Source organism: Oncorhynchus mykiss, chromosome 17, assembly GCF_057628025.1.
Source record: "Oncorhynchus mykiss isolate SJ-2025 chromosome 17, ASM5762802v1, whole genome shotgun sequence".
NCBI classification, from domain to species: domain Eukaryota; kingdom Metazoa; phylum Chordata; class Actinopteri; order Salmoniformes; family Salmonidae; genus Oncorhynchus; species Oncorhynchus mykiss.
The window spans coordinates 40,712,691-40,736,164 of NC_143038.1; the positions used below are offsets into that span (position 1 = coordinate 40,712,691).

Genomic DNA, 23,474 nt, shown 5'->3' on the forward strand with positions numbered 1-23,474 from the left:
GGAGAGTCGGACCAAAATGCGGCGTGGTAAGTGTCCATGGTAAATCTTTAATAAAGAAAGTACTGACACTGCATACAAAACAATAAACAAATGACGACCCTCTGGACAGAGGGGCGGAAGCTCTGGACAGAGGGGCGGAAGCTCTGGACAGAGGGGCGGCTGCTCGGGACAGAGGGGCGGCTGCTCGGGACAGCGGGGCGGCAGCTCGGGGCAGCGGGGCAGGGGCTCTGGCGCCTCTGGGCTGAGGGGCTCTGGCGCCTCTGGGCTGAGGGGCTCTGGCGCCTCTGGGCTGAGGGGCGACACTGGCGGCCCCTGGCTGACTGCGGCACTGGCGGCCCCTGGCTGACTGGCGGCCCCTGGCTGACGGGCGGCACTGGCGGCTCCTGGCGGCTCCTGGCGGCTCCTGGCAGACGGGCGGCACTGACGGCGCTGGGCAGACGGGCGGCACTGGCGGCGCTGGGCAGACGGGCGGCTCAGGCGGCGCTGGGCAGACGGGCGGCTCAGGCGGCGCTGGGCAGACGGGTGGCACTGGGCAGACGGGTGGCACTGGCGGCGCTGGGCAGACGGGTGGCACTCGCGGCGCTGGGCAGACGGGTGGCTCAGGCGGCGCTGGGCAGGCGGGAGCACCTGTAAGGATGCGCCGGAGAGACAGCCTGGTGCGGGGGGCTGCCACCGGAGGGCTGGTGCGTGGAGGTGGTGGCGGATAGACCGGTCCGTGCAGGCACACTGGAGCTCTTGAGCACCGAGCCTGCCCAACCTTACCCGGTTGAATGGTCCCGGTCGCCCTGCCAGTGCGGCGAGGTGGAATAGCCCGCACTGGGCTATGCAGGCGAACCGGGGACACCGTACGCAAGGCTGGTGCCATGTAAGTCGGCCCCAGGAGACGCACTGGAGACCAGATGCGTAGAGCCGGCTTCATGGCACTTGGCTCGATGCCCACTCTAGCCCGGCTGATACGCGGAGCTGGAATGTACCGCACCGGGCTGTGCACCCGCACTGGGGACACCGTGCGCTTCACAGCATAACACGGTGCCTGCCCGGTCTCTCCAGCCCCCCGGTAAGCACAGGAAGTTGGCGCAGGTCTCCTACCTGGCTTCGCCACACCTCCTGTGTGCCCCCTCCAATAATTTTTTGGGGCTGCCTCTCGGGCTTCCTTGCCAGCCGTGTTCCCTCATATCGCCGGCTCCTCTCTCCGGCTGCCTCTGCTCTCCTAGCTGCCTCCACCTGTTCCCATGGAAGGCGATCCTTTCCCGCCAGGATCTCCTCCCAGGTGTAGCAACCCTTGCCGTCCAATACATCGTCCCATGTCCATTCCTCTTTGCGCCGCTGTTGCTGTTGCCCGTTACCACGCCGCTTGGTCCTGTTGTGGTGGGTGATTCTGTCACGGTTTTCTAGGTGTGAAGGAGAGTCGGACCAAAATGCGGCGTGGTAAGTGTCCATGGTAAATCTTTAATAAAGAAAGTACTGACACTGCATACAAAACAATAAACAAATGACGACCGTGAAGCTACAAATTAGACCTGTGCTGACACAAGCCACTAACATAGACAATCACCCACAAACAAACAGTGCAACCCAGGCTACCTAAGTATGATTCTCAATCAGAGCCAACTAATGACACCTGCCTCTGATTGAGAACCATACTAGGCCGAAACATAGAAATAGACAAACTAGACATGTAACATAGAATGCCCACCCAGCTCACACCCTGACCAACCAAAACATAGAAACATACAAAGCAAACGATGGTCAGGGTGTGACAGCAAGTTTGAATTTTGTAAAGTTAGTGTGGGAGCGGTGGGAAAATGATTGTTAACGATCAATAATGACAAACCTCCTGGCATTGACAACTTAGATGGAAAGCTTCTGAGGATGGTAGCCACTCTATAGTGGCTACCATCCTATAGCCACTCCTATCTGTCATATTTTTAATCTGAGCCTAGAGGAAAGTATTTGTGCTCAGGCCTGGAGGGAAGCCAAAGTAATTTCGCTACCCAGAGTGGTAAAGCCGCCTTTACTGTTTTTAACAGCAGACCTATAAGCTTGCTGCAAGCTCTTAGCAAACGGTTGGAAAAAATTGTGTTTGACCAAATACAATGCTATTTCTTCATAAACAAATTAACAGACTTTCAGCATGCTTATAGAGAATGGCACTCAACATGTACTGCACTGACACAAATGACTGATGATTGGTTGAAAGAAATTGATAATAAGAAGATTGTGGGAGTTGTACTGTTAGATTTTAGTGCAGACTTTGATATTATTGAACATAACCTGTTGTTGAAAAAACTTAAGTGCTATGGCTTTTCAACCTCTTCAAGCTTCAACCTTTTCAAGCTAGAACTCAATAGAACTCAAAGGGTTTTCTATAATGGAAGCATCTCTGATGTCAACCATGGAAAGTGAGGTGTACCGCAGGGCAGCTCTCTAGACTCTCTACTCTTTTCTATTTTCACCAATGGCCTGCCACTGGCATTAAACAAAGCATGTGTGTCCATGTATGCTGATGATTCAACCATATTCGCATCAGCAATCACAGCTAATGAAGTCACTGAAACCCTTAACAAAGAGGTGCAGTCTGTTTTGGAATGGATGGCCAGTAATAAACTGGTCGTGAACATCTCTAAAACTAAGATCATTGTATTTGGTACAAATCATTCCTTAACTGCTAGACCTCAGTTGAATATGGTAATGAATGGTGTGACTGTTGAACAAGTTGAGGAGAGTAAATTACTTGGCGTTACCTTAGATTGTAAACTGTCATGGTCAAAACATATAGATTCAATGGTTGCAAAGATGGGGAGAGGTCTAGCCGTAATAAAGAGATGCTCTGCTTTTTTGACACCACACTCCAAAAAGCAAGTTCTGCAGGCTCTAGTTTTGCCTAATCTTGATTATTGTCCAGTCGTGTTGTCCAGTGCTACAAGGAAAGACCTAGTTAAGTTGCAGTTGGCCCAGAACAGAGCGGCACATTTTGCTCTTATTTGTAATCAGGGGCTAATATTAATACTATGCATGCCAGTCTCTCTTGGCTAGGAGTTGAGGAGAGACTGACTGCATCACTTCTTATTTTTATAAGAAACATTAATGTGTTGAAAATTCCAAAATGTTTGCATAGTCAACTTACACACAGCTCTGACACACAAACTTATCCCACCAGACATGCCACCAGTGGTCTTTTCATAGTCCCCAAATCCAGAACAAATTCAAGAAAACGTACAGTATTATATAGAGCCCTTATTGCATGGAACATCCTTCCATCTCATATTGCTCAAATAAACAGCAAACCTGGTTTCAAGAAATAAATAAAGCAACAACGCCCAACGCACAACGCCTCTCCCCTTTTTGACCTAGATAGTTTGTGTGTATGCATTGATATGTAGGGTACGTGTGCCTTTTTAAAAATGTATGTAGTTCTGTCCTTGAGCTGTTCTTGTCTAATGTAGTTCTGTATTATGTCATTCTGTATTATGTTTCATGTTTGTGTGGACCCCAGGAAGAGTAGCTGCTGCATTTGCAACAGCTAATGGGGATCCTAATAAAATACCAAATGAGCAAGGCAAAGGCAACAAGCCTGATATGGAGATGGTGCAGAGATGGCAGGAGCAGTGGAATAGATATATTAAGGCATTTATTTCAAGTACAGAGGAAGGTTGGGGAGGGTAGAACGGCAGTAAGGGACAGAAGAGAGGAGACGATTTTTTGCAAAATTAAACTTGAGACCCAGCCAGTTGAATAAGATCTGAAATGTGATAGAAAAGCATCCAACAGGAAAGTGTTATTCTTGCCATTAAACAGATACAGTGTGAGCAGTTTCAGAGGGAAAGAGACACTGAGATCTAGTACGAGGGAAAAGGGGATACAGGAAATTAGTTTAATTAGTATATTGAGTAGAATGTTATTATATATTTGATATTTTTTAAGAGCAACGGGCCTGGCAGATAGGATTTAGTTTCTCACTTTCTCTGGCCCGCACTCCAGTACAGTAGGTGGCAGTAATGTACCATAACGTTGGATGCCAACTACTGATAAACCCCACCAAAGAAGATGTTGTGTTACTGGCTCAGTGGTGTCACTGCACTTGCTTGTGTCGACATCTATCTAACGTTAGCTATGTGTTATTTAATGTAATGACATTTACACGACCATACTTTTTACACGCTATATCCAGGTAAGACGGCACATTTTTTAAAAATGTATTCCAGTGGTTGTTTTACTTGTGAACTGTGCAGCTATTTAACCGGCTAATTGCTTGCCAGATAGGTCAAAGTTAGCTGGCTAGCTAGTTAACGTTAACTGTTAATAAAAAAAAACGAAAGTCACGATAACATCTTTCTTCACTGCTTTATGGTAACGTTACTCATTTGATGTCTACTTTTTGGTCATTTTAAGTAGCTGCCAACCATAGAAATGTCTAGACTTTCTGGCTCCCTTCCTAATCCACTTGCTTGCTATTTAACGTTAGTTGTTTTTGACTGGGTCTCACTGTCAAAGTGAGCCCATGTGATCAAACAGTTTACAGGAAATAAATATAGTCTAGTGTCCAAGTAGTCCAAGTAGTGCTCTTAAGGAGCCCAATGTTACCGTTACTCCTTAAAGTGGAACCGACAGCCTTTGAACTACTTTGCAGATATGAAACACAATCATAATATCAGTAAAAAAAAAAAAATCGAATTCCCAGTTTATGCTTAAAAACTAACTTCATAAGAATTTTTAAAAAATGATTGTATTTAACTCTATTCCATGACATGCATATTGCGTGCGTTCATACTCTGATTTCAGAGCACTCTTGTCTGAGTGTACATATTATACACATTTGCAAAATGTGTAAAAAGTCAAGGGGTCTGAATACTTTCCAAATGCACTGTATTTGCAGAAATTCATTCGGGTGTATTTTGTGGCTTTTGGCGAATGCATTCCAATGATCAGAAGTCGCGCTACTGCCTGTGAACACAGTCCAATTCAAAGGGAATGGTGGCAGGCCCGTGTGACAAATGCCTTATTAGCCTATAAGCCTATTGCAGCTTTGATTGGCTATGGGTCACCGGTCTGTGTAGACTTCTGTCCTTGAAAAATATGTTTTTATTAGGTTTTATTGACTAATTCTATGAATTTATGAAAAGATGAATATGACCATATCTAAGTGCTCGCTTGTCAGAAATGGTGCAAAAAAAAGTGTCATATTCTTCCTGGGGGTGTATATGAACATATTTGAATAAGATTTAATATTGCTAAATCGTTGTCAGTTCCAGTTTAAGGTCCAAAGACCTTAAGTCATTTTCAGAAGTAGACTGGCTCTGGCAGCCAATACTGCATCTAAACGTGAATCGGTTATTCATTGCGATACAGTTCTTGAAATATAAAGCCTTTTACTTTCATATCACAATTTCACAAATACAAAACACACTTACTGTACACTGTTTTAACCGGCTTTATCACAGCTGCAGCCAACAGTATTTTTCTTCTGTTACCTGCGCTAATTATCTGTCTACAGTCTGTTTTCTGTAAACACATGCTGTAACATGGATATATGCCCATGTGGGAATACTAACTCTAACCCTATAACGGTGTGTCTCAATTTAATGTATTTTTTTTAAATATCACTCTGATATGAAAGATGAGGGCCTTATGCTTCCAAAAACGTAATGTAAGCGATGCGTGTTAATGTTCAGACAGTGTCGACGCTATTTACAAAACTCCACCGTACAAAATACTCCTTTGTCCAATGACTCTTATGTGTACTGTAATGGAACTGAGAGTCATGATCAAGGGCTAGTCTCATGTATGCAGTGTAGGTTGCAGGTTCAAACATATACCTTACATAACTTCACTGTTTGAAATACTGCTAGTTCATCATTTTAATCTTCTCAATGGAGTAGTGTAGATATAGGTACAGTGGCATATCCCATCCTTGCATTGAGGTATGTTTTCTTACCCATATCTCGCACCAGCACCACAGTGTCTTAATGTAACCATGATTGCGTTCTGACCTCAGTGTAAACTATCATAACGGTATGGTCGATATCTTTTGGCAAGGCCTATAGCCTAGTATAACATTTTAAACAACTTTATAAGATGTTCTAAAGTTGCTACGCTGTTCATTCAGCCCTCTGAGGCATTTCTAGGTCAAACTGTTCCTTGTCTTGTGAGGAATGTAGCCTAAAGATTTGTGCTTCAGTCCTAATTTAGGCTGTTGTACCTTTAAAAGAGATTGTGTGTGTGCAAGGTCCTTGTTCCGTTAGGGAGGTGACAGATATGGAGTGAGCTGTTTTTTGCAGATTAGGTCTGGTAGAGAGAGAGGAGGGGGGCGAGAGAGGCCTGAGGTTAGGGGGAGAGCAGAACTGCTCCCACTCTGTTCCATTCTTCTCAGTCTCATGCGTCTGTTCTTGGGAAGAATGAATGACCGGGACTGGTAATTTGACAATTTTGACTGAGTAGTCCTATACACAGGTGCTATACAATTTAATTTGATTTACATTGATTGGGGTGTAAGTCCAAGGTTGACAATGGATAGGGAGTCGTTCCATGTCATTTCAGCATGCCATGACACCCACCATCTCAGATTGTTCTGAAGTTGTTTCTGTAGTTAGAACCAAGTAAAATAGGCATTCTTGAAACATTATTTTGTTGAAATTTAATTTGATCTCAAAGAAATTAAGAATTGCACACATTGGCCATTTTTTATTTATAGGATTCAGATAATATTAAATAATTCTATTACCTAACATCTGATTTGGGACCAAACTTATTCCTACCCATTAGGGCTGACCACATTTAGTCGATTGTTTGGACGATAGGCTGTTGGTCAAGCAAGATTTTTTTTTTAGTCGAGCAGTGGCAAATAAATTATTTTTATATATGGCACACAAGTCACCTGTCTAAGTGGACTAATCCATTATGGAGGCCGCAGGGATGGCACACCAGTATCACCAGTAGTAACCTACATTTACCGTTAAATTAACATAATTTGTCATCTAGAATGTTTTTGTTATGCACGTGAGTGAGGACCCAAAAGCGGTTTAACAAAAACAGAGTCCTTTAATGTCAAAACACAAATGAAACATAAAGTCCTTCTGAAAAGCACAGAAGAGTTCCCCTTCTAGCAGCAGAGGAGAATAGCTGGGTTAGAGTCCCCTTCTAGCAGCAGAGGAGAATAGCTGGGTTGTAGAGGACAGAGGTACCTGATCACACGTAGCCTCAGATGAACAGGCAGATTCCGACAGGACAGGACAAGGTTGAAGCAAACGAGACGATAGTTTGGTTCTGGCATGAGAAACTCAAACGAGAATCTGACAAAGACAGAAGCAGGAACAGAGAGAGAAATAGAGACCTAATCAGAGGGAAAAAAGGGAACAGGTGGGAAAAGGGTGAACGAGGTAGTTAGAGAAGATGAGGAGCAGCTGGGGGAAGGAGGGGAAGAGAAGGTAACCTAATACGACCAGCAGAGGGAGACGGAGTGAAGAGAAAGAACAGGAACAAGACATAATATGACAATACATGACAGTACCCCCCCACTCACCGAGCGCCTCCTGGCGCACTCGAGGAGGAAACCTGGTGGCAACGGAGGAAATCATCGATCAGCGAACGGTCCAGCACGTCCCGAGAGGGAACCCAACTCCTTTCCTCAGGACCGTACCCCTCCCAATCCACTAGGTACTGAGGACCACGGCCCCGAGGACGCATGTCCAATATCTTACGGACCCTGTAGATAGGTGCACCCTCGACAAGGATGGGGGGGGTGGAAGACGAGCGGGGGCGCGAAGAACGGGCTTAACACAGGAGACATGGAAGACCGGGTGGACGCGATGAAGATATCGCGGAAGAAGTCGTCGCACTGCGACAGGATTAATGATCTGAGAAATACGGAACGGACCAATGAACCGCGGGGTCAACTTGCGAGAAGCTGTCTTAAGGGGAAGGTTCTGAGTGGAGAGCCAAACTCTCTGACCGCGACAATATCTAGGACTCTTAGTTCTACGCTTATTAGCGGCTCTCACAGTCTGCACCCTATAACGGCAAAGTGCAGACCTGACCCTCTTCCAGGTGCGCTCGCAACGTTGGACAAAAGCCTGAGCGGAGGGGACGCTGGACTCGGCGAACTGAGACGAGAACAGCGGAGGCTGGTACCCGAGGCTACTCTGAAAAGGAGATAGCCCGGTCGCAGACGAAGGAAGCGAGTTGTGGGCGTATTCTGCCCAGGGGAGCTGTTCTGACCAAGACGCAGGGTTACGAAAAGAAAGACTGCGTAAGATGCGACCAATAGTCTGATTGGCCCGTTCTGCTTGACCGTTAGACTGGGGGTGAAAGCCGGAAGAGAGACTGACGGAAGCCCCAATCAAACGGCAAAACTCCCTCCAACATTGAGACGTGAATTGCGGACCCCTGTCCGAAACGACGTCTGACGGAAGGCCATGAATTCTGAAAACATTCTCGATGATGATTTGTGCCGTTTCTTTAGCAGAAGGGAGCTTAGCGAGGGGAATAAAATGAGCCGCCTTAGAGAACCTATCGACAACCGTAAGAATAACAGTCTTCCCCGCTGACGAAGGCAGTCCGGTGATAAAATCTAAGGCGATGTGAGACCACGGTCGAGAGGGAATGGGAAGCGGTCTGAGACGGCCGGCAGGAGGGGAGTTACCGGACTTAGTCTGCTTGCAGACCGAACAAGCAGCCACAAAACGACGCGTGTCATGCTCCCGGGTGGGCCACCAAAAACGCTGGCGAATGGAAGCAAGCGTACCCCGAACGCCGGGGTGGCCGGCTAACTTGGCAGAGTGAGCCCACTGAAGAACGTCCAGACGAGTAGGAACGGGAACGAAAAGAAGGTTCCTAGGACAAGCGCGCGGCGATGGAGTGTGAGTGAGCGCTTGCTTTACCTGCCTCTCAATTCCCCAGACAGTCAACCCGACAACACGCCCCTCAGGGAGAATCCCCTCGGGGTCAGTGGAGGCTACTGAAGAACTGAAGAGACGAGATAAAGCATCAGGCTTGGTGTTCTTAGAGCCCGGACGATAAGAAATCACGAACTCGAAACGAGCGAAAAACAGCGCCCAACGAGCCTGACGCGCATTAAGTCGTTTGGCAGAACGGATGTACTCAAGGTTCCTATGGTCAGTCCAAACGACAAAAGGAACGGTCGCCCCCTCCAACCACTGTCGCCATTCGCCTAGGGCTAAGCGGATGGCGAGCAGTTCGCGGTTTCCCACATCATAGTTACGTTCCGACGGCGACAGGCGATGAGAAAAATACGCGCAAGGGTGGACCTTGTCGTCAGAGAGGGAGCGCTGAGAAAGAATGGCTCCCACGCCCACCTCTGACGCGTCAACCTCGACAACGAACTGTCTAGAGACGTCAGGTGTAACAAGGATAGGTGCGGATGTAAAACGATTCTTGAGGAGATCAAAAGCCCCCTGGGCGGAAACAGACCACTTAAAGCACGTCTTGACAGAAGTAAGGGCTGTGAGAGGAGCTGCCACCTGACCGAAATTACGGATGAAACGACGATAGAAATTCGCGAAGCCGAGAAAGCGCTGCAGCTCGACGAGTGACTTAGGGACGGGCCAATCAATGACAGCTTGGACCTTAGCGGGATCCATCTTAATGCCTTCAGCGGAAATAACAGAACCGAGAAATGTGACGGAGGAGGCATGAAAAGTGCACTTCTCAGCCTTCACAAAAAGACAATTCTCTAAAAGGCGCTGGAGGACACGTCGAACGTGCTGAACATGAATCTGGAGTGACGGTGAAAAAAATCAGGATATCGTCAAGGTAAACGAAAACAAAGATGTTCAGCATGTCTCTCAGGACGTCATTGACTAATGCCTGAAAGACAGCTGGAGCGTTAGCGAGGCCGAAAGGAAGAACCCGGTACTCAAAGTGCCCTAACGGAGTGTTAAACGCCGTCTTCCACTCGTCCCCCTCCCTGATGCGCACGAGATGGTAAGCGTTACGAAGATCCAACTTAGTGAAAAACCTGGCTCCCTGCAGGATCTCGAAGGCTGAAGACATAAGAGGAAGCGGATAACGATTCTTCACTGTTATGTCATTCAGCCCTCGATAATCTATGCAGGGGCGCAGGGACCCGTCCTTCTTCTTAACAAAAAAAAAAACCCGCTCCGGCGGGAGAGGAGGAGGGGACTATGGTACCGGCGTCAAGAGCTACAGACAAATAATCCTCGAGAGCCTTACGTTCGGGAGCCGACAGAGAGTATAGTCTACCCCGGGGGGGAGTGGTTCCCGGAAGGAGATCAATACTACAATCATACGACCGGTGTGGAGGAAGAGAGGTGGCCCTGGACCGACTGAACACCGTGCGCAGATCGTGATATTCCTCCGGCACCCCTGTCAAATCACCAGGCTCCTCCTGTGAAGAAGAGACAGAGGAAACAGGAGGGATAGCAGACATTAAACATTTCACATGACAAGAGACGTTCCAGGAGAGGATAGAATTACTAGACCAATTAATAGAAGGATTATGACAAACTAGCCAGGGATGGCCCAAAACAACAGGTGTAAAAGGTGAACGAAAAATTAAAAAAGGGTTTCGCTATGATTACCAGAGACAGTGAGGGTTAAAGGTAGCGTCTCACGCTGAATCCTGGGGAGAGAACTACCATCCAAAGCGAACAAGGCCGTGGCCTTCCTTAACTGTCTGAGAGGAATGTCATGTTCCCGAGCCCAGGTCTCGTCCATAAAACAGCCCTCCGCCCCAGAGTCTATCAAGGCACTGCAGGAAGCTGACGAACCGGTCCAGCGTAGATGGACCGACAAGGTAGTGCAGGATCTTGAAGGAGAGACCAGAGTAGTAGCGCTCACCAGTAGCCCTCCGCTTACTGATGAGCTCTGGCTTTTACTGGACATGAAGTGACAAAATGACCAGCGGAACCGCAATAGAGAGAGGCGGTTGGTGATTCTCCGTTCCCTCTCCTTAGTTGAGATGTGGATACCCCCCAGCTGCATAGGCTCAGCACCCGAGCCGGCGGAGGAAGATGGTAGTGATGCGGAGAGGGGGGCAACGGAGAACGCGAGCTCCTTTCCACGAGCTCGGTGACGAAGATCAACCCGTCGCTCTATGCGAATAGCGAGTTCAATCAAGGAATCCACGCTGGAAGGAACCTCCCGGGAGAGAATCTCATCCTTTACCTCCGCGCGGAGACCCTCCAGAAAACGAGCGAGCAAAGCCGGCTCGTTCCAGTCACTGGAGGCAGCAAGAGTGCGAAACTCAATAGAGTAATCTGTTATGGATCGATTACCTTGACATAGGGAAGACAGGACCCTGGAAGCCTCCTCCCCAAAAACAGAACGATCAAAAACCCGTATCATCTCCTCCTTAAAGTCCTGATACTGGTTAGTACACTCAGCCCTCGCCTCCCAGATTGCCGTGCCTCACTCACGAGCCCGTCCAGTAAGGAGAGATATGACGTAGGCGATACGAGCTGTGCTCCTGGAGTAAGTGTTGGGCTGGAGAGAAAACACTATCACACTGGGTGAGGAACGAGCGGCATTCAGTGGGCTCCCCAGAGTAACACGGCGGGTTATTGATTCTGGGCTCCGGAGATTCGAAAGCTCTGGAAGTGGCCGGTGGATCGAGGCGGAGATGGTGAATCTGTTCTGTGAGGTTGGAGACTTGGGCGGCCAGGGTCTCAACGGCATGTTGAGCAGCAGACAATTCCTGCTCGTGTCTGCCTAGCATCGCTCCCTGGATCTCGACGGCTGAGTGGAGAGGATCCGAAGTCGCTGGGTCCATTCTTGGTCAGATTCTTCTGTTATGCACGTGAGTGAGGACCCAAAAGCGGTTTAACAAAAACATAGTCCTTTAATGTCAAAACACAAATTAAACATAAAGTCCTTCTGAAAATCACAGAAGAGTTCCCCTTCTAGCAGCAGAGGAGAATAGCTGGGTTAGAGTCCCCTTCTAGCAGCAGAGGAGAATAGCTGGGTTGTAGAGGACAGAGGTACCTGATCACACGTAGCCTCAGATGAACAGGCAGATTCCGACAGGACAGGACAAGGTTGAAGCAAACGAGACGATAGTTTGGTTCTGGCATGAGAAACTCAAACGAGAATCTGACAAAGACAGAAGCAGGAACAGAGAGAGAAATAGAGACCTAATCAGAGGGAAAAAAGGGAACAGGTGGGAAAAGGGTGAACGAGGTAGTTAGAGAAGATGAGGAGCAGCTGGGGGAAGGAGGGGAAGAGAAGGTAACCTAATACGACCAGCAGAGGGAGACGGAGTGAAGAGAAAGAACAGGAACAAGACATAATATGACAATACATGACAGTTTTGTTTGGTTATTTTTGTTGATACATTCAGCATACACTGAATGAAAATATAAATGCAACATGTATAGTGTTGGTCCCATGTTTTATGAGCTGAGATAAAATAAAAAGCTTATTTCTCTCAAATGTTCTGATTTGTTTAAATCCCTATTAGTGAACATTTCTACTTTGCCAAGATATGCCACACCTGTCAGTTGGATGGATTATCAAGAAGCTAATTAAAAAGCATAATCATTACCTTGTGCTGGGGACAATAAAAGGCCACGCTAAAACGTGCAGTTTGTCAGGCGTCACAATGCCACAGATGTCTCAAGTTTTGAGGGAGCGTACAATTGGTATGCTGACTGCAGGAATGTCCACATGGAGCTGTTGCCAGATAATTGAATGTTCATTTCTCTACCTTAAGCTGCCTCCAATGTCGTTTTTAGGGAATTTGGCACTACGTCCAACCAGCCTCACAACCACAGACCACGTGTCTGGCGTGTTGTGTGCGCACAAGTGGTTTAATGATGTCAACGTTATGGTATGGGCAGGCATAAGCTAAGGACAACGAACACAATTGTATTTTATCGGTGGCTATATGAATGCCCAAAAATACCGTGACGATCCTGAAGCCCCTTTTTTTTTGTCAATTTATTTGTTGTCTTTTGTTTTGAGCACTCCTGTCAATTTTGATTAAGGACACTCACTTGATTATGCGGAGAAGGAGAAGGAGACCTAGGCTGCCTGGCCTGCATGCAAATTTAGGCCCCAAAATTTGCCCATTTGGGGATCTGATACTATTTCTGATTGTCTTAACTCAGCATCACTTTGGAGCTTCTCAAAGTAAGTTTTTCTTCGCCTCAAACAGCAAGTAAATTATGTCTATTTTTACATCCATTGAGAATGACAATAGTTCCTCAACTGTTTCCAGCTCTATCCCTTGCAATAACCACTCACCATGAAAGGGGAAACAAATGTGATACTCTGATCCGGTGGAAATGTCATAAAATAGGCCTACCTGATTACCCATTTTCCTTGCGCAAATAGCCTACAGTTGTGTCTGTCTGGAGCTCACTGGCATGGGAAACAATGTTGTAAGTTTGCTAGCACTAATTTAGGGCCTGACCAAGTTAATAGTTGAAAAGTATTACAGCCTTATTCTAAAATGGATTCAATTGTTTGTTTTTTATTATATCTCAATATACAATACCCCATAATGACAAAGCAAAAAGTTATAAAAAAAAAAACAACAAATGTTGGCAAATAAATAATAACATTTATCACATTTGCATAAGTATTCGGTCCTATATTCAGTACTTTTTTGAAACACCTTTGACAGCGATTACAGCCTCGAGTCTTCTTGGGTATGACACTACAAGCTTGGCACACTTGTATTTGGGGAGTTTCTGCCGTTCTTCTCTGCAGAGCCTCTCAAGCTCTGTCAGGTTGGATGGAGAGCGTCGCTGCACAACTATTTTCAGGTCTCTCCCGAGATGTTCGATTGGGTTCAAGTCCGGGCTCTGGGCTCGGCCACTTAAGGACATTGAGACTTGTCCTGAAGTCACTCCTGGATTGTCTTTGCTGGGTGTCCTGTTGGAAGGTGAACCTTTGCCCCAGTCTGAGGTGCTGAGTGCTCTGGAGCAGGTTTTCATCAAGAATCTCTTGGTACTTTGCTCCGTTCAGCTTTCCCTCGATCCTGACTAGTCTCCCAGTCCACGTCGCTGAAAAATATCCCCACAGCATGATGCTGCCACCACCATGCTTCACCATAGGGATGGTGCCAGGTTTCCTTCAGACATGACGCTTGGCATTCAGGCAAAACAAAGCATGATTCGTTGACAATTATAATCCAAGCCCAACCTTATTTGTTGTCTTTTCTTTTGAGCACTCCTGTCAGTGTGACACACTGAGGTTCCAAACTCAGTTTTAGACTAGACTGGCTTTGATAAAAATGATCCTATTTACACTTTGTAGTCAATTTTGACACCAGAATAAATGTTTGACTCGTCAATCCCACATAGACCGTTTTCAAAGGGATTAGTTTCTTTTTAGGGGCAGTCGCTCTTTACAACTGAATTCATGAGAATCACCCTGCTCTCTTAGGGGGCTATCCCTATGCAATTCTCATATGAAGACTTTTCCTATAAGCCCAAAATATTGATTAAGAAATGGGCAAGGGACTACAATGTTGGGACTACAATGTTGTAATAACCTTAATAAAATAAATAATTGCATGGAAGTCTCATTTAAAAATAAAAGAAAATGAAATGATCAGGAAACAGCTCTATCTATTGTGATTAGTGACATTTACCATTAAACCCAACGCAACCCAAAACCATTAAAATTGCAAATCAATACACAGTGTGTTTGGAACTTTTACCATTGATGATCATTACAGACCATACCATTGAAACCATTAGAACTAAAGCCTAATGGTTTGCTTGTTCAACAGGAATGGTCTAACAATAACTAATCCAGACCTTTCTTGAAGAGAGAACTACACACAAAGGGGTGGTTTCCTAGACACAGATTAAGCATAAAAGACCAACAAACTGATTTTCTTTCATGGAGGACTGGCTTGAATTGTGAGGATGACCACACAATTGTTTTTCATCATGAGGCAAATCTATTGGTTTTCTACACAAAGTTGCAAAGAATATGTTGTGATCTATTTAATTAACACGAGACCTGCAAAATATATAAAAGACTGGCGGTATTGCGGTAACAGCTGCATTGTGAACAAAACCTGGGGTTTCCGCACTACTTCATGGTAAACAATATAAGTGACTTCAATTATTCTCTCTGAACAGGGAACACATTACATAGAATGGAGAAGCAATACTACAAGCCGCAGCTTCATACTACTGGTCAAACATAGTGTATTCAGACCCCATCCCCTTTTCCAAGTTTTGTAACATTATTATACATAATTTTTTCCTCATCAATCTAAACACAATACACCATGATAAAGTGAAAACTAATTCATAAAAATAAACAGACACCTTTTTTACATATGTATTCGGACCCTTTGCTATGAGACTATAAATTGAGCTCCAATGCATCCTGTTTCCATTGATCATCCTTGATGTTTCTACAACTTGGAGTCCACCTGTGTTAAATTCTATTGATTGAACATGATTTGGAAAGACACACACACCTTCCAGAAGGACAACAATCTCTGCAGCATTCCACCAATCAGGCCTTTATGGTAGAGTGGCCAGATGGAAGCCACTCATCAGTAAAAGGTACACTACAGCCCGGTTTGCCAATAGGCACCTGAAGGACTCTCAGATCTTGAGAAACAAGATTCTCTGTTCTGAGGAAACCAATATTGAAATCTTTGAACAATGAGAACTTTTTAAACTTAATATAATACATAAATAAAATCAATTTAGTCTCAAATAAATGATGAAACATGCTCAATTTGGTTTAAATAATGCAAAAACACAGTGTTGGAGAAGAAAGTAAAAGTGCAAATGTGCCATGTAAAAAATATAATGTTTAAGTTCCTTGCTCAGAACATGAGAACATTTCAAAGCTGGTGGTAAAATATTCCCAGTTCTTCAATGATCTCATTTAAGAAGTTTTAGGTTGTATATATTATAGGAATTATGACGCGTAGACTATTTCACTCTATATACCATTTGTATTTCATATACCTTTGACTATTGGATGTTCTAATAGACACTTTAGTATTGCCAGCCTAATCTAAGGAGTTGATAGGCTTGAAGTCATAAACAGCACTGTGATTCAAGAGTTGCTAAGAGCAGCTGGCAAACGCAATAAAGTTTGAATGAATGCTTACTAGCCTGCTGCTGCCTGCCACCACTCAGTCAGACTGCTCTCTCAAATATCAAATCATAGACTTAATTATAATATAATAAACACAGAAATACGAGCCTTTGGTCATTAATATGGTAAAATCCGGAAACTATTCAAAAACAAAACGTTGATTCTTTAGGTAAAATACAGAACCGTTCCGTATTTTATCGAACGGGTGGCATCCCTAAGTCTAAATATTGCTGTTACATTGCACAACCTTCAATGTTATGTCATAATTATGTAAAATTCTGGCAAATTAGTTTGCAATGAGCCAGGCGCCCCCAAACTGTTGCATACAGAAGTGACACAATTTCCCTAGTTAATATTGCCTGCTAACATGAATTTCTTAACTAAATTGGCAGGTTAAAAAAAATATACTTCTGTGTATTGATTTTTCTGATAAGGTAAAATGTTTCTGTTTCTGTCTCCATATGATAGGGTAAATATATCCAATGCAAAGAAAATCTACATTTAAATGCTATTAATATTAATTTGCAGAAGTCGGAAGTTGACAAACACCTTAGCCAAATACATTTAAACTCAGTTTTTCACCATTCCTAGTAGAGAATAATAGTAGAGAACATGATTTATTTCAGCTTTTATTTCTTTCATAACATTTCCAGTGAGTCAGAAGTTTACATACACTCAATTAGTATTTGGTAGCATTTAAATTGCCTTTAAATTGTTTAACTTCAGCCAAACGTTTCGGGTAGCCTTCCACATGCTTCCCACAATAATTTGGGCTCCTGACAGAGTGGGTGTAACTGAGTCAGGTTTGTAGGCCTCCTTGATTGCTTACACTTTTTCAGTTTTGCCCACACTTCAATAGGGTTGAGGTCAGGGCTTTGTGATGGCCACTCCAATACCTTGACTTTGTTGTCCTTAAGCTATTTTGCCACAACGTTGGAAGTATGCTTGGGGTCATTGTTCATTTGGAAGACCCATTTGCGACCAAGCTTTAACTTTAACTGATGTCTTGAGATGTTGCTTCAATATACAGTGCCTTGCGAAAGTATTTGGCCCCCTTGAACTTTGTGACCTTTTGCCACATTTCATGCTTCAAACATAAAGATATAAAACTGTATTTTTTTGTGAAGAATCAACAACAAGTGGGACACAATCATGAAGTGGAACGACATTTATTGGATATTTCAAACTTTTTTAACAAATCAAAAACTGAAAAATTGGGCGTGCAAAATTATTCAGCCCCCTTAAGTTAATACTTTGTAGCGCCACCTTTTGCTGCGATTACAGCTGTAGGTATGTCTCTATCAGTTTTGCTCACTCCTTGCAAAACAGCTCGAGCTCAGTGAGGTTGGATGGAGAGCATTTGTGAACAGCAGTTTTCAGTTCTTTCCACAGATTCTCGATTGGATTCAGGTCTGGACTTTGACTTGGCCATTCAAACACCTGGATATGTTTATTTTTGAACCATTCCATTGTAGATTTTGCTTTATGTTTTGGATCATTGTCTTGTTGGAAGACAAATCTCTGTCCCAGTCTCAGGTCTTTTGCAGACTCCATCAGGTTTTCTTCCAGAATGGTCCTGTATTTGGCTCCATCCATCTTCCCATCAATTTTAACCATCTTCCCTGTCCCTGCTGAAGAAAAGCAGGCCCAAACCATGATGCTGCCACCACCATGTTTGACAGTGGGGATGGTGTGTTCAGGGTGATGAGCTGTGTTGCTTTTACGCCAAACATAACGTTTTGCATTGTTGCCAAAAAGTTCAATTTTGGTTTCATCTGACCAGAGCACCTTCTTCCACATGTTTGGTGTGTCTCCCAGGTGGCTTGTGGCAAACTTTAAACAACACTTTTTATGGATATCTTTAAGAAATGGCTTTCTTCTTGCCACTCTTCCATAAAGGCCAGATTTGTGCAATATACGACTGATTGTTGTCCTATGGACAGAGTCTCCCACCTCAGCTGTAGATCTCTGCAGTTCATCCAGAGTGATCATGGGCCTCTTGGCTGCATCTCTGATCAGTCTTCTCCTTGTATGAGCTGAAAGTTTAGAGGGACGGCCAGGTCTTGGTAGATTTGCAGTGGTCTGATACTCCTTCCATTTCAATATTATCGCTTGCACAGTGCTTCCTTGTTTAAAGCTTGGGAAATCTTTTTGTATCCAAATCCGGCTTTAAACTTCTTCACAACAGTATCTCGGACCTGCCTGGTGTGTTCCTTGTTCTTCATGATGCTCTCTGCGCTTTTAACGGACCTCTGAGACTATCACAGTGCAGGTGCATTTATACGGAGACTTGATTACACACAGGTGGATTGTATTTATCATCAGTCATTTAAGTCAACATTGGATCATTCAGAGATCCTCACTGAACTTCTGGAGAGAGTTTGCTGCACTGAAAGTAAAGGGGCTGAATAATTTTGCACGCCCAATTTTTCAGTTTTTGATTTGTTAAAAAAGTTTGAAATATCCAATAAATGTCGTTCCACTTCATGATTGTGTCCCACTTGTTGTTGATTCTTCTCAAAAAAATACGGTTTTATATATTTATGTTTGAAGCCTGAAATGTGGCAAAAGGTCGCAAAGTTCAAGGGGGCCGAATACTTTCGCAAGGCACTGTATCCACAATTGTCCTTCCTCATGATGCCATCTATTTTGTGAAGTGTACCAGTCCCTCCTGCAGCAAAGTACCTCCACAACATGAAACTCTCACCCCCGTGCTTCACGGTTGAGATGGTGTTCTTCGGCTTGCAAGCCTCCCCCTTTTTCCTCCAAACAGGGTCATTATGGCTTCATCAGACCAGAGGACATTTCTCCAAAAAGTACAATCTTTGTCCCATGTGCATTTGCAAACCGTAGTCTGGCTTTTTTATGGCAGTTTTGGAGCAGTGGCTTCTTCCTTGCTGAGCGGCCTTGCGGGTTATGTTGATATAGGACTTGTTTTACTGTGGATATAGATACTTTTGTACCCGTTGCCTCCAGCATCTTCACAAGGTATTTTGCTGTTATCCTGGGATTGATTTGCACTTTTCGCACCAAAGTCTGTTCATCTCTAGGAGACAGAATGCGTCTCCTTCCTGAGCGGTATGACGGCTGCGTGGTCCCATGGTGTTTATACTTGCGTACTGTTGTTTATACAGATGAAGGTGGTACCTTCAGGCATTTGGAAATTGCTCCCATGGATGAACCAGACTTGTGGAGGTCTAACATGTTTTGAGGTCTTGGCTGATTTCTTTTGATTTTTCCCATAATGTCAAGCAAAGAGGCACTGAGTTTGGTAGGGTAGGCCTTCAAATACATCCATACGTACACCTCCAATTGACTCAAATGATGTCAATTAGCCTATCAGAAGCTTCTAAAGCCATGACATAATTTTCTGGAATTTTCCAAGCTGTTTAAAGGCACAGTCAAATATGTGTATGTAAACTTCTGACCCACTGGAATTGTGATACAGAGAATTATAAGTGAGTGAAATAATCTGTCTGTAAATTTTTTGGGGAAAAATTACTTCTGTCGTGCACAAAGTAGATGTCCTAACCAACTTGCCAAAACTATAGTTTGTTAAACAAGAAATTTGTGGAGTGGTAAAAAAAAAAAAAAATCCCACGGAAAGTTTCCACCTGTGAATAGTCCACAAAATGTGCAACCTTAGTCAAGTGCCAGTTTTGTCACAATCACCCAGCACTTGTGGGGACTATTCAAGGAGAGTTGGGCTGAAGCGTTAGGTTGCGATTAGGACAAAGTGAATTGCTTTCCTGGAGGACTGGCTTGATTTGTGAGGATGACCACACAATCTATTGGTTTTCTACCCAAAGTTGCAATGAAAATGTTATCTATTTAAACACAAGAAACCAGCAAAATGGATTTAAGAGTTTGGTGGTATAGCAGGAACAGCGGCAACTAGTGGTCTGAATTTGGTACTTTCCCACTACTTTATGGTAAATAATGCAAACGTCGATGACCTAATTTCTCTGAACATGTGAAAAATAAAGTAAAAAATCACCTGATTCACAGGGAATACATTACATGGTACTGTATGTAGAAGCAATACTCCAAGCCACAGCTTCTTACTACTTGTCAAAAGTCAAGAACTGATACTGTATAATCCTACAGGTTTTTAGTTTGTGATTGGCATGAGGGGTCTGAGTGGCTTTTGTTTTGTTTTGTTTTTCCCCCTCATGTCTTACTCACTGGTAGGAAGAAGTTTGGTCCAAATCGGATATATTTATTTAATATTATCTGAATCCTCTAAATTTGAAATGGGCAATTTGGTTTCAATGAATTAGCTTAATTTCTCAGGGTTCAAATTCTATTTCTGCAAAATCTTTCATGAGTGCTAATCGTGTCGATCTAAGATGGTGGTTGTCAAAAACCTCTCATGCTTTTTGAGGTGGAACGACGACCCAAGGGTCTTCTGATATCTCTTGTATGGGCATTTGTAAAGCTGTACTGTGTAAATGAGGTCAGGGGTTTTTTGTTGACTTCACATTGAGGGAAGTACTGAATAAGATGTATTCTAACCATGGTGACCATATTGAGGTCAATTCAAGGCTTTTGTTATGTTCTCACTATTAGGCTAATATGAGGGAAGTGGTCATGTGCAGTGTTTGAAATTATATTTTTCTTAATATTTTTGTTTTAATTTCAGTTGTCTGTTTCCAGACAGATCTCCAGTCCCTGCGTTTACAGAGCTCCCCCTCCCCTCGGGCCCCCCTTTAACCCCACCCCACCCTAATGAAGACAGCGCGGGAAGCAGACCAGGAAGGTAACTTATGATAACAGAAGCACGACACACTCACTCCTACGCCTTACTGTGGTCAGCTCAGCACAGATGGTGCACTATAGGCCCTATGCCTGCCTACACAATACATAGAATTGTAGAATTGCTTTACTAAAACTCATTTATTGTTAACATTTCGGTCCAAGACCTTTTTTACAAGACAATGTGAGATTCACACATTGTTCTAGAATATAGAAATGCTTTTGCAAAAACGTCCTGCACTACAACGAGAAGCTTGGTAGTGGGAGTGGTAACTCTCTTCTAAAGTGCACACAATAGATTCACTTACAGTGCCTTCAGAAAGTATTCACACCACTTGACTTTTTCCACATTTTTTTGTTACAGCCTGAATTTAAAAATTATTCTATTTTGATTGGCCAACATACATTACCCCATAATGTCAAAGTGGAAAAGCTAAAATGTCTTGAGTCAAGTATTCAACCCCATTTGTTATGGCAAGCACCTCTTGTGACTAGGGGGCAGTATTTTCATTTTTGGAAAAATAACGTTCCCAAAATAAACGGGATATTTTGTCAGGGCAAGATGCTAGGGCAAGATGCTAGAATACGCATATACAGTGCCTTGCGAAAGTATTCGGCCCCCTTGAACTTTGCGACCTTTTGCCACATTTCAGGCTTCAAACATAAAGATATAAAACTGTATTTTTTTGTGAAGAATCAACAACAAGTGGGACACAATCATGAAGTGGAACGACATTTATTGGGTATTTCAAAATAAATCAAAAACTGAAAAATTGGGCGTGCAAAATTATTCAGCCCCTTTACTTTCAGTGCAGCAAACTCTCTCCAGAAGTTCAGTGAGGATCTCTGAATGATCCAATGTTGACCTAAATGACTAATGATGATAAATACAATCCACCTGTGTGTAATCAAGTCTCCGTATAAATGCACCTGTACTGTGATAGTCTCAGAGGTCCGTTAAAAGCGCAGAGAGCATCATGAAGAACAAGGAACACACCAGGCAGGTCCGAGATACTGTTGTGAAGAAGTTTAAAGCCGGATTTGGATACAAAAATATTTCCCAACCTTTAAACATCCCAAGGAGCACTGTGCAAGCGATAATATTGAAATAGAAGGAGTATCAGACCACTGCAAATCTACCAAGACTTGGCCGTCCCTCTAAACCTTCAGCTCATACAAGGAGAAGACTGATCAGAGATGCAGCCAAGAGGCCCATGATCACTCTGGATGAACTGCAGAGATCTACAGCTGAGGTGGGAGACTCTGTCCATAGGACAACAATCAGTCGTATATTGCACAAATCTGGCCTTTATGGAAGAGTGGCAAGAAGAAAGCCATTTCTTAAAGATATCCATAAAAAGTGTTGTTTAAAGTTTGCCACAAGCCACCTGGGAGACACACCAAACATGTGGAAGAAGGTGCTCTGGTCAGATTAAACCAAAATTGAACTTTTTGGCAACAATGCAAAACGTTATGTTTGGCGTGTCTATAATACCGCCACACCGGCGGTCACGAGTCATGACTGCAGTCAAATTCCACTTGACCGTTTAGTCATGGTAATTAGTCTTCTCCAAGCTCTGATGCTGCTGATGGTCATTAGTAGCCTACCAAACATGCTAACTGCCTGGTACTCAGCACTCTATTGTCCCTCTAAACACTCTGACATCGATGCAAATGTATTCGAAAATCGAATCAAACACTTCATGAGAGCCCATGAGCTCATGTTGCGCAACATTTCAATAGGCTATGCAATTGCGTGAGAAAACAGTGAGATTGCCTCTATTAAAAAGAAGATCCCATCAGCTTTCTATAAGCTAGGCCTACTATATTTATTTCTCAAATTTCCTAATATTAAGCACATTGCTTCTCTTTACAACAGGAGTATAGCCTACCTGGCTGGCATGAAAATGAACCGCGGGAAGAGTGTCCTCCATTCGCTATTTAAATGCATACAGTAGATTACTTTTTTTTCTGCCCCTGTTTTCGAGACCCGGTGCATGATAATCGTCTATTCTAAATCAAAACAAATTTCACATATTATTTAGTATATGTCAAGACAAGATAAATCAAAAATAGTCTAATTGGTGGCAATATTAGCTGAAAACTTGTGAATTATATATGATCAATTGTGAGTGATGCCCAGCTTAAGGCAAGAAACAGCCATGCATTTGCAACTTTTTAAAATCATTGTCGCACACCTCATGTAGCCTAGCCCAATGGCCTATAAGGTTTGTATCACAACTAAAGTGGCCAAATTTATGGTCACTTTTGAGAATGGTGTTTTTCTGCTAATGGAACAAATGCGCATATCCGTGTACGCATTTCTGCGCTAATAATGTGAAGAAATAGTCAAATAGTTTCTCAACATTTTAAGTTAAACGTTCTCATCTGTTGCGTAAACCTCATTGCTTAAAACTGTTTTTTTAAAAAAATGCTAGTCATTGTATTAATTTGGGATCCATCGCATCCCACAACTGTCCCAGACTATGTTTGGATATTTATTTATAGCACCGAATAGAATATGTAAACTTTTGTACTATGGGGGATAGTAGATTGACATAGGCTACTGCTTTTGCTGTTTGTTAAACCTACTCATCTTGTTGGCTGACGAAAAGTAAAGGACAGTTTTTCCAATATCTTTAATATGCGTCTCAGATTTGGATAAG

General features: G+C 43.7%; 1 protein-coding gene across 4 annotated transcripts in view; it reads left to right on the forward strand.

Moving 5' to 3' along the window:
* Window positions 1-3,996: 3,996 nt before the first annotated feature.
* nramp-alpha (natural resistance associated macrophage protein alpha) overlaps window positions 3,997-23,474 on the forward strand; it is a 49,278-nt gene continuing 29,800 nt past the window's right edge. The window contains exons 1-2 of one of the 4 annotated variants that reach the window (XM_021567394.3): window positions 3,997-4,171; window positions 20,696-20,812. In XM_021567394.3, the coding sequence (XP_021423069.2) occupies window positions 20,782-20,812 (31 nt within the window). In that variant the 5' untranslated portion in view covers window positions 3,997-4,171; window positions 20,696-20,781. 4 annotated transcript variants of the gene reach the window in all.